The following is a 12,015-nucleotide window of genomic DNA, read 5'->3' as shown; positions in this document are numbered from 1 at the left end:
CCTGCAGCCTGTTAATCAGTGTCCCGGTGTCCGCAGAGCACTGCCACGGCCTGCCTTGGCACGATGGCATGCAGGAGCAGGGTGGCTTTGGTTGTGAGCGTGTGTTCATCTCTGTGCTGATCTCTGTGGGTGCTAAAGTATAAGCCACAGTTCCTGCCTTTTGTTGTGCTTTTGTTCTGCAAAAATTCTCAAGTGCTCCTGTGCTGTTGAGCAGTGAGAGTCCATCTGAATGAATTGTCTATTAGTGCTGGGAAACTCACCAATGGGAATTCAGAAAAGGGGGGATATCCCTGAGGAGAATAGGAGTGTTCACTCCAAAGAAGAGACTGAAGGATGGCAAGAACTTTTTTTTGCCTTATGAATGTCATAAGATAGAAGATATGATTGTTTAACAAATGAGTCCAGCATGCTATAGTAGGAAAAGAATTCACAGAAAATGGGGTATTTGAGATGGGTTTTACAGGATGAGTAGGAGTTCCCTGGGTAGAGATGAGGGAGGAGGGTGGATGCTGCTGGCAGAGGGAGTGGCATGTACAGGATCAGGGAGTGTTGAAGGCATACTGGGTGGTTGGGCCCCACTGGGTTAATGGGAAGTAAGAACCTTGGCTTGGCTGTGGCCCAAATGTATTGGGGTTGGGGAGTGACGTCATCATATATACACTTTAGAAGGATCATGAGGTATCCTAAATGAAATCCTATGAGACTAAACTTGTGCCATGTAGAGTTTAAATTGGCCATATGAAACTAAATCTAGGAGACCAGGTAGAAATCTTTTAAAACAGTCCAGGTAAGAAGTGGTGCCAGAAACATCATCGGAGGTTCCCTTGAGCACATTCATTCCTTGGCACTGAATGTGGGCTGGGGAGGCCTTAGGCAGGGCTTGTCGGAGGGATTGGAGAGCTACAGGGGCCCGTTAGTCTGCAGGGTGCAGGGGACCATCTCTGGAGAGCGGTCCCTGGACGTGCTGGTGCTTTCCTCTTTGTCTCAGGTGGAGGGGGCTGTGCCTTAGAGGCAGACGCAGTGGCAAGGGCCCCCTGGCTGCCCCTGTGGTGAGCAGGAGAGCCGCAGGGGCTCCGAGCTCTGCCCCAAGGGTGAGGGTGTCTGTGTTGGTGTCGGATGCCTTCTAGTCCTTGACTACCGCTGCAGCTGAGGGGAGGGACATACTATTCCCCAGGATCCCAGTTCCTTATGCAGCTCTCAGCTCCCATCTTCTCACGGGAGCCCAGCAGAGACCCCTGGGCTGCACAGTGCTGTCAGGAGGCGTGATGACCCCGCGCGGTTCTTCCTGCTGCTGGGTCCTGGCTCCTGCCCTGGACCAGCAGCCCTCCCCAACCCCCAGAGTGGGCACCAGTCAGGCCGCCTGTCCGGGCTGGGCCTGCAGTGCTCCTCAGGGAAGGCTGGAATGGCTTTCCTGACTGCATGTGCGTCCTTCTGGCCTTGAGACTGGGAGGCACTGATGCCTCGTGTGTCCTGGGCCAAGGTGGAGACAGAAGTCAATCTGAGTGGACTTGCAGAGAGGAAGGTCCAGCACTGAGTTTGGGGAAGTCCTGTACCGCAGAGGAGCTCTCCACATGAGCCCTCGCTAAACAGTGTGAGACATGGGGGCGGGGGTGACTGCCCCTCCAAGCAGGCCATTTTACTTGGAAGCTTCTCGAGTTTTCATCTATAAAATGCAGTGGCTGGACTACGTTGTTTCCATCTCCTTGAGCCCAGGGACTCCATGACATGATTTGCTGCAGTGGGCCAGGTGCTGTTGGGACACATGGCCCTTGCCCCTGGGCACTGCTGCTCAGGCCTCTGCCTCAGCCTGGCCCCCAGCTCCTGCCAATCTGCAGTTCTGTGGCCAGTGGCTTGTACTTCGAGCCCAGCCAGCATGTGGGAGAGCACGAGGATGCCCAGGAGGAAAGTGGGTGCCACCCCTCTGGCTGGGCATCTGCTGTGTCCCTGTGGTAACAGGAGCATTTGATTTGGGGGCTCAGGGGATGTGCTGTTCCTGGAGACCCCCGCCGTGTATGGCTGGCAGGCCACGTGAGCCGCCAGTAATTGTAGGTAGGAGGGCGGAGCACCAGCCTCAGCATGCTGGTTTGGGCTAAGTCTCACCCTGTGCTCACCCCGTGCCAGCAGCTTTGGCTGAGTCGGGGAGATTCGTAGGTGACAGCTGGTGCCCTTCTAAGGCAGAGGAGCCAGTGGTGCAGAGTGGCCGGGAATTGCTGTGGCCTGATGCTCATGCCTGCATCCAGAGGGTAGTTCAGGCTGATGCCGAGCACAGAGGACAGGCAGGTGTAGACTAGACTAATTTCCCTGAAACCCTCGAGTTAGACCCATCCCGGTCAGTCTGAGGCCCCAGTGACCAGGGAGTCTGGGGGTCCTCCTGTCAGCAATAAGCCACAGCCACAAACCGACTGGGTGGTCAGGCCGTCTCCACACACACAGCCTCCCCACGCTGTGCCTTCAGGGTGCCCCTCTTAGGGGCCTCTTCAGGTGCGATGACTTCTGATAAGGCAGGAATGGAGATGCTGTTTATCAGCCTCCGTTCCAGAGTCTGCACACTGTCTAGGCAGCTTGTCCCACAGGACTCTGTGACGTTGGAAATGCTCAGTATCTACACGGTCCAGTATGGGGGCCACTGGCCACATGTGGCTATTGAGCTCTTGAAATGTAAAACTGAATTTTTATTTCATTGTGATTAAATGTAAAGAGCCACAGGTGGCTAGTGGCTCCATGTTAGTGTAGTTTTAGAAAATCATAACTAGTTGATTGCAAATGATTGTTTTTTTCCCTTTTTACTTTTTATTATAGAACATTTCAGATACATACAAAGTAGAGGAAATAAGGTAACGGAGGCCCAGCCTCACTGTCACTGACCCCTGACCGACCTCATTTCATTCATACCCTCCCCTCCCATCCCCCGTCCTCCTTTTTTAGTTCTAGCTGTGTTATTTTGAAGCAGATAATAGCTTTTTAATTTTAATTTTTAAACAGTTCACCTTTAACCTCAAGACAGAGCAGAACTATTTGACTTTGATTTTTCTAATCCCTTGAGGCTCTTTTGACACTGTGATAATATTAAAGAGTTTTGTGACCTGTCTTCTAAAACAGCCGCAGGCCCTCCTACATTACAGCTCTCCAGACTGCTCATGGCCGTCTCCTGCTTTTCATAAACACACACCATGGGCCTTTATTTTATTTATAAGTATCTATTATTTACTATATTGTATATTACATAGTTTAATATTAACTGATAATGACTCAAACTGTCCATGATAACATTGGGACTGAGTAAAAATTGATGCCCCATATGTTCAACATACATTTAGATCTGTAAAAAAATTGATCCAGGAAAAGTGCATTTGATAGAAATAATGAAAAACTCTATGGCACAAACTATAATAAGTAACAGCTGATATGGATAAAACTGTTCAATGGATCAAATCCATTGATTTGAAATTTTAAAAATCCTAATGAAATGATTTTCAGTAACTAAAAATGAAAAAAATTAGGAACAGTGGACATGAAAAATGATCAAAGAACTAAATGGGCATGATGGAATGTTCTCTAGAAAATGCTTTCACATAAAAATGTATTTATTCTGGGACAATTCTGATTAAAATGTTTGTATGCAAACATCCACAGGGCCAAATAGCATCGTCAGCATGACTGGTATCCATCTGTGGCTGCTTTTCAGTTAACTTCAGGCAAAATCTTGAAAGACATGTGGAAAGATAAGGACGTTTGCAGACTTGAAAGGCAACTGCTGGTCCCTAGGATTGCTCCGAACACAGGCAGAAAGCCAGGGGCCTGAATGAGAATGTGTCCATCCTGGACCGCCCTTGACCACTGGGGCCAGCAGTGTGTTTGTTCGTGCGTTCAGAGTATTTGATCTTCCTCAGGTGCTTGGAGAGGAATCGGAGATTTTCCTTCATGAGCTCCATCTGGAAGTTGGGTCTTCCCAGCAGCACACACACTCAGTCGGGAGGCAAGGACAAAATTGTACCAAGTTGGGAGAAGGAGGGATGCGGACTTTCCGCCAGGGGCTGCCCGGTGCGGCAGGGACCTTGTCCCGAGCCCTGCGGGGTGGGGGCCTGCCAGCCAGAGCCTGACCTGGAGGAGAAGCCAGGCCTCCCTGTGCCCTGTCCTCAGGGCCCTGCAGCCCCAGGCCCGCTGACGGACCGGTGCTGCCTCACCCAGGCTGCTGCTTTCCCTTCCTCTTGAGAGGACAGTGAGGCACCCCCATCTGCCATTTCATGCCGAGTGTCCGCAGGTTTCTGGAAGCCTCTTATTGCTCCATAATTGCTGCTATCAAGCACTGGTTCATGCAGACTGAGCCCACTCACTCATACATCAGCCCCGAGGGTCCCCTGGGTTTCTGGTACGGGGGATGTTGGGAAGGCAGTGGGGGAAGCAGTCAGGGCCCTGGACCCCCGTGGGGGACTGGTTTTTGTGGATGGAGGAGCCACGTTGCCCTGCGTCTCTCATCCCTTAGCTCCCCTGTGAGCAGGTACCACAGCATGGGGGGCAGAGACGGTAAGGCTCAGCATGCAGGCCTGGCGTCCCCAGCCCGCCCTCTGCCCAGCCTCCTCGCGGTGAGCACAGCTCTCAGAGCAGCGGCGCTCCATGTCTATGCACGGTGCTCTCCTTGTTCGAAGTCTTTTTCCCTGTGACCTCCCTTCCCTGCCTGGTTAGTTTAGCAGTGGCTAGTGTGGCCTTGATTAGGGCGAAGAAGACAGACCAAACTGCTTGACCTCTTTGTCAGGAGTTTGTAGCCCTAGCAGGTGGTATTTAATAAATTTGGAAGAAAGGCTTCTATTTTGAATAGGGTTTGAATATTAACCCCACCGTTGGTAACTGTGACCTTAGGAAATGTATTAACCTTTCTAAGCCTTGGTCTCCTTAGAAAGCAGGGATGATAATTAGACTTACCTTGTAGCATAGTGTTTTTTTTTTTTTTTATGGCCTTATCAAATCTGCTTCATTACATAAGTGGACACTGAGTATATACACTGGTTTTTTTCCATAAACCTGCCATAACATCATCTTGACTAGTAGCATAGTGTTTTGAGACTTACATGAAGCAGTGTACTCAGAACACCTTATATACATTATGTGACTCGGAATAAATGCTCCAACAGTAACTGCCATGATTATTTCTTCTTACAAGCATCTGTCTCCATTCTTACGGGTTTGCTAGGGGTCAGGTGCAAGGTTAGTCTCATCTTCAGGCTCTCTCTGTGCCTGGAGCCACCCCAGCTCGAGCAGGGCCTTGGGCAGCCAGGTGGCAAGACTTTCCCCTCACCGTGCCCACAGCTCCTGGCGGTGTGTCTGGGACACCCGCGTGAGCCACAGGCGACTTCAGCAATCCAGCAGTTTGAATTCCCTCTGCCATCAGCCCCTGAATGGCTCTCCTTGCTACAGTTCCATTCAGTTACAGGCACACAGTCCAGCCATCCAGCGGTTATGCCATTGCCAGAGTTTACCCCCAGGTTGGCAGACACTGCCTGGTAGGGCAGAAATAGCCGCACGAGGGTCAGGGGCCTGGGTTCCTGGCTCTGGCCAGCAGTTAAACAGCTGTGTGACATTTGGCAAGTAGCTGTGCTTCTCTGGGCCACTGAAAACTGAAGGACGAACCAGGTGGTCTGTGAACTTGCTTGCAACCAACACAAATGTCCAGATGTTCTGTTCCTGAGACCAGTTACTGGCTGGAGGGGGTCGAGGCAGATGGCTGTGAGGGCAGCCACTCCCGTTTCCTGGCAGCCTCGACAGTGGGGGGCCTTGCTGCCGCACCCCCGCTGATGACACTGGGGAATGCCCACACGTTTCCAAGGGCTTCCTAGTCACTGCTGGCCCCAGGCCTGTGTCTAATGAAGGTCACTTACCAAATCCATTCATCATCAGCCTTTTAAAATTCTGTCCATAGAGCTGTTACCATGAAAGCTGTTAGTTTCTGAGTCATGAAGATATTTTAAATGCCTTGTGTTGCATCTTACAGCTCAAACCCAGCTCTGCTAACATTATCCTCTTTGGTAGTATTACAAGTGTCAGCTCCTCAGGGTGCTATTGGGTGTCTCTGCTATGAGAACCACTGAGTCACCTCTGTCAGATTTGTGGAATTAGCCCAGTATGGGTCCCAGGCTGTGAAAACTGTCCACTCGCTCACCTGGTGGCCATTCCCCTGTCCAGCATTTACAAGGACCCAAAGGCACCAGGCCGGGTTCCAGAGCGGAGAGGGAGTTGGCAGTGCGTGTCCCGGCCGCTGGGCACTCACCTTCTGGAGGGTGTGGTGGGCCAGCAGGGCCCCTGCGATTCCTGAGGCCTCATGATGGTTCTTTCTTGCACAGGCTCAGCTGGAAGCTCAGAAAGCCACGCAGGACTTCCAGAGGGCCACAGAAGTGCTCCGTGCTGCCAAGGAAACCATCTCCCTGGCCGAGCAGCGGCTGCTGGAGGATGACAAGCGGCAGTTTGACTCAGCCTGGCAGGAGATGCTGAACCATGCCACCCAGAGGGTATGAGCCACAGCCTGTGCGCCTGGGGGCCGTGCTGGCCTTGTCTGCCCACATCTGTGTCTGCAATTGTTGGGGGCATCTGCATCAGGGGTGCTATGCACCTGTGGGTGGGTGTGGGCGCACCCCTCACTTTCCCCTTGACCCCTGATTTGGATGACCCCTGCTTCTGGTGAGCCCTGTGTGCACGGGTTTCCCCAAGCTGAGGAAGTGGACTCCCAGGCATACTGCCGTGTGGTGGACGAGACTAGCATCCGGAGGGCACGCACATCTGGCCCTCAGCCAGGCTGGGCTGGGGGGAGCAGGCATCTGGGCAGGAAGTGGGCTGTGTGCTGAACTCAGTTATGCCTTTACTGCTCTTCAGCAGCCCCAGTGACCTGCTCTCTGACCACATTGCTCAGAATCAGAAGTGATGAGGCAGCTTCTTGGACCAGCTGGACTCATTACCCCTACCTAACTCTGCTGGGTTTCATAGGCGTCATACAGAAGGTTCTAGATACCACCATGCCCCCACCCTGTATCCCCCACCGGCTTTCTGCAAGGTAGATAGGTGAGAGGACACGTGGCTTCAACAGCTCCAACTAAGGCCGCGGATGGAGGCCATGGAAGGGTTGGGGATCTGCATCCCTGGTCTAGACTCCTTGAGAGGTTGCCTGTGGGGCTGGAATAGAAAAGTCAGAAGTTCATGCCAGTAGCCTGTCCCTTTTCAATGTCATCTGCCACAGTGGCTCATGTCCTGGGGGATCTGATAATTAAAGACAGCCTTGTGCTTCCTTAAATAGAGAGCCTAACATAAATGACCTCACCTGCTCTGGACCGCCTCCCTGGAGCCTGTGTGTAGCCTCGGGCCTCCTGCCCCCTAGCGGACACAGTGCCGAGGGGGCCAGCGGGGTGCCTGGGCAGCTGTTCCGGGTAAGCTGGTGAAACGCCAGGTAGACGCTGGAAAGTTTCTTGGTCAGGAAGGACCCTGGTGGATGGTGCCTGGCTGGTCAGGGAGAGGTGTCCCCAAGGACCTATCGCATAGCTCTGGCTGCACTATTCATACCACCATCTTTGGAAATGGTCCTTCTTGGGGTTGTGAGGTATGCAACTTCTAGGGCTGTACTGGGTGCCCCTGGGTGTCACCTGCAGCTTTTGGGGCCCAGGGAAGGTCATCTGCTGTGTGTCTTCACTGAGGCCCCTGAAGGTTTGTTTCTTGGTCATGGGAGTAACCAGTGTAGATTAGCAGCTGTTCTGGGTCCCAGGCCAGGATTTCCACCCTGGGCTGCAGTCCTGTTTCCCAGATTCCTTTCCAGTTGCCTAGGCCTCAAATGCTGTTCCATGAAGTGTCGAGAGAGAAGGAGAGTTTGAGACTCACACCAGCAAGAGGCAGAGCTGATGGCAGAGCTCTTCGCAGCCACATCCCTGCCTCTGAGAATCTCAGCCTGCAGGGCACACGCTCTGCATGTGATGCACGGGCCAGACACTTATGTATTTGCCTGGCTTTGAGCCTCCCTGTGAATTTGGCATTTCCCCCAAATGGTGCGTGCTCCCCAAACCTCGTGGGCCTGGCTCACTCGACTTGAATGCCAGTGGGTGAAGGTGCTGAAGGGCACGACTGATGTCTCCTCTCTTGTCTGACTTCTGGATATTCTGGGAAGCCTGTTTCTTTAGAAGGGCGCTTCATCGCACCTTTCATCCACAGAAAGTACTACATAAAAGGTCTAGTCAAAGATCCAAAGATCGGAGAGGTCCAGGAGTCTTGAGGACGTGGCAGTGGTTGGGCTGCAAGATCTCCCACCCCAGCACCGTGGCAGAAGGCCAGAGTCCCTACCCTCGGACACCCTCTGGTGGCACTGGGCAGTGGCCCCTGGCGCCAAGCCAGAAGCCAGCATACTAGGAGGTGGTAGGCCCCGCAGGGGGCCCCAGTGTTCTCAGGCCACATGTCATGTCGCAGACCGGCAAAGGGCAGCGCTCTGCTCGGTGCTGGGGTCAGGGAGGGCCTCGGGCGCCGCCCTCAGTGTGAGGCAGAGCAGCGAGCCTGCCCTTGAGGGCCTGTGGGTGTGTGTGTCGGCAGGGTTAGAGTCCCTGCTGCTGACCAGCAGGCTCTGGCAGCAGAGGCCCCTCTGGCCTCAGCCATTGTGGCCTTTATGGGAAGGCCACAGCTCTTCATCCTCTGGGGGAGGAAGCCTGGCATCAGGTGGGAGGAAGAGACCAGATAGAGGAAGGAGGAGATGTGGCTTGGACACGGGTAGGCCTCAGCTGTCTAGGTGGCATCTAGGGGATGCAGAGCCAGCCCCTCCTCTCAGAAGCTGGCACGGGGATTGCCCGGCGCCTTGATCCGAGGCCTGGGATGGCGCTGCCTCTGCCTGCCCGATGTGCACACCCCTCCCCTGGCAGTGGTGACAAGCTACCTTCCCAGGCCCCTCTCCCCCAGGATGCAAGAACCAGCCTGAACGACTGAGGTTCTGAGGAGACACCGAAGGTGCCTTCCCGAGAGCAGTGTAGGGCCCTGATCTTTGCTCCAGGATGTGAGGCCGTGAGTGAGGCTGCAACGCCTCAGAGTAGGAGGAGGACCGGAGAAAGCCAGGCCCCAGGCTGAGGAGCCACGCCAAGGTGGGAGCGTCCGGGCCTGTTCAGGCCATTCTGCATGCATGGGGCCCCACGAGGAGGCTGTGCCCAGCCCTGCTGGGGCCTCCGCCCAGTGCCTTCGGTGTCAGGCAGGAGGCTTCAGCTGTTGGTGCCCTGCATGCTGTTGTGCGTAGGTCCCCAGGGCCTTTGGACGGAGCAGCCTGCCTGCCCCGGGGCTCCCAGGAGGGGACTGTCCAGTGCTCCTGGACCCACATGTCTGCCCTGCCAACTGAGGAGGAGGGGCAGAGGCCTGCTGCTTCTGCAGAGTCTTGTGCACCGGGGGCAGCTGGCAGGTGAGCTCCTGTGGGCCTGAGCCCACCAGCCTGCCCAGGGCTTGGAGCAATGGCTGGAGCAGACCCTACAGTGCTGGCTGAGGCCATTCAGGTTGACTGGGCCTCAGACGCACCTGGGGCAGGCCTGAGGGGCAGGCATGTGTTTCTGCAGGCCTTGGGAACCCCAGGGACGCCCACTTCCTGGTCATGTAGGCTGACGCCACAGAAGTTAGCACAGACAGCCATTGGATCATCCCAGGGCAGGTCCCCTCTGGGGACCCTGAGGAGAAGGTTCTCATCCACCATGAGGGAGACCAAGACTGTGCATATTGGACAGTTACTTCCTTTGGGAACCTTCTAGCTCCAGGAAAGGAGGCTGAAGCTGAACACTGCCCCTGTCTTCCTTTGTGAGTCCTGCAGGCTCACTGCACAGAGATGGCAAATTGGGGCTTTGGGGCGTGTAGCCGGACGTAGGGGAGAGCTGGGGCTTGTGCTAAACCTGCTTCAGCCAGAGTGCTTCCACCTTTCAGACTGTTTACCCCAAATGCCACACGCAGGGACCCCTCCTGGTGCTGCCTGCCCCGTCCACCCCCTGTGCTGCCCCATCTCACAGCCTGGAGCCCAGGTGCCACCACGGCCAGGCAGCCCAGGGTGCTGTGCCCCGTGCACACGATAGCTGTGTGATCAGCTGTGCAGCTCTTGAGTTGAATACAGTGGGGGCATCTCTGCAGAGATTGGAGTCCAGACCAAATAGGTCTCAACCCAGACTTTGAGGAGGCAGGGGTGGCCCTGGGCCAGTGGCAGTGGTGCCTGGAGGCCCCACAAGCCTTCATGTCATTGCTTTCCTCTGTGCTCGCCTGCACCCCCTGTTCCAGCCTCCCTAGCAGAGCCCCTGTTCCTGTGTCAACCCTCTTGTCACCCCCCACCCCCCAACCCACACAGTTCACGCCTAACTGCAAACTTCAGATGAAGGGGCTCCTTGGTTACTCAGGAGATACAGCCAAGGGGGGGACACGCTTGGTGACTTTCTTCCCAGAAGTAGAAAGTGGAGCTGGGGGTTTGGGGGAGGACTCTGCAAGGGCAGGAGGTTGTGTGAGTATGGGGTGGGGGAGATTTGGACAGGATATAGTAGACACAGCCCAGAAGGGGTAAAGCAGGGGTCTGCAGCATGCTTCCCCCTCGGTCTTCATTGGCAATATTGCCAAGTGCTTGGAGCTTTTAATTTTAGAAAGACTTGCAGAGTAGGAGGGGCTGAGACAGATGAGGGCCTGTAGGCTGCTGGTGAAAACCCTGCTTCTTGTGGGGAGGAAGCTCCTTTCTGTATTGGAGCCTCAGATGATAGCTTTTATAAATCTGTTTACTTTTTATTGTTTTACTAAGGTACATACAATAAAATGCACAAATCTTAGTGTACAGCTCTGTGAATTTTGACATGGGTATACTCTCATGTAACCATCACCCAGATCAAGATATCAAACATTCTATTTTTCTCACTCTTCACCTATTTCACTCCCCCTTCCTCTGTGGTAACTACCAGTCTGTTCTCTATGAGTCTATTTCTGTTTCATTTGACTTTAGATTCTATGTATAAGTGAAATCATACACTATTTGTCTTTGTCTTTGTCTGACTTACTTCACTTAGCATAATACCCTCGAGGTCCATCCATGTCAGCAAATGGCATGATTTCATTCTTTTTTATGGCTGAGTGATATTACATTGTATATGTATGTAATATCTTCTTTATTCATCTACAGGTATTTAGGTTGTTTTCATATCTTGGCTATTATAAATAATGATGAGATAACAGGGATGCATATACCTTTTCAAATCATGGACTTTGTTTTCTTCAGGTAAATTCTCAGAAGGGAGATTGCTGGCTTACATGGTATTTCTGTTTTTCATGTTTTGAGAAACCCCCATACTGCTTTCCAGAGTGGCTGCACCAGTTTACACTCCCCCAAACAGTGCAGGAGGCCTGTCCGTCCTCCACATCCTCGCCAACACTTGTCATTTCTGTTTTTTTTTTATTTTTATTTTTTTTTTAATTTTGGTATCATTAATCTACAATTACATGAAAGACATTATGTTTACTAGGCTCCCCCCTTCACCAAGTCCCCCCAACATACCCCTTCACAGTCACTGTCCATCAGTGCAGTAAGATGCTGTAAAATCACTGCTTGTCTTCTCTGTGTTGCACAGCCCTCCCCGTGCCCCCCACGCACTATACATGCTAATCGTAATGCCCTCTTTCTTCCCCCCACCCCCGTATCCCTCCCTTCCCACCCATCCTCCCCAGTCCCTTTCCCTTTGGTACCTGTTAGTCCATTCTTGGGTTCTGTGATTCTGCTGCTGTTTTGTTCCTTCAGTTTTCCTTTGTTCTTACACTCCACATATGAGTGAAATCATTTGGTACTTCTCTTTCTCCGCCTGGCTTATTTCACTGAGCATAATACCCTCTAGCTCCGTCCATGTTGTTGCAAATGGTAGGATCTGTTTTTTTCTTATAGCTGAGCAATATTCCATTGTGTATATGTACCACATCTTTATCCATTCATTTACTGATGGACACTTAGGTTGCTTCCATATCTTGGCAATTGTAAATAGTGCTGCGATAAACATAGGGGTGCATCTGTCT

At 52.9% G+C, this 12,015-nt stretch overlaps 1 protein-coding gene across 4 annotated transcripts in view; it reads left to right on the top strand.

Annotated features, from left to right (window-relative positions):
* Positions 1–12,015, top strand: part of SH3BP5 (SH3 domain binding protein 5) — a 72,697-nt gene that overhangs the window by 50,022 nt on the left and 10,660 nt on the right. For all 4 annotated transcript variants that reach the window (XM_036900982.2, XM_036900978.2, XM_057491527.1 and 1 more), the window contains one exon: positions 6,336–6,500. In XM_036900982.2, the coding sequence (XP_036756877.2) occupies positions 6,336–6,500 (165 nt within the window). The remainder of the gene's footprint in view (positions 1–6,335; positions 6,501–12,015) is intronic.

This window comes from Manis pentadactyla, chromosome 14, assembly GCF_030020395.1.
Source record: "Manis pentadactyla isolate mManPen7 chromosome 14, mManPen7.hap1, whole genome shotgun sequence".
In the NCBI taxonomy this organism is placed as follows: domain Eukaryota; kingdom Metazoa; phylum Chordata; class Mammalia; order Pholidota; family Manidae; genus Manis; species Manis pentadactyla.
The sequence above is the reverse complement of the archived record's forward strand: the minus strand, read 5'-3'. Positions and strand labels throughout refer to the sequence as shown.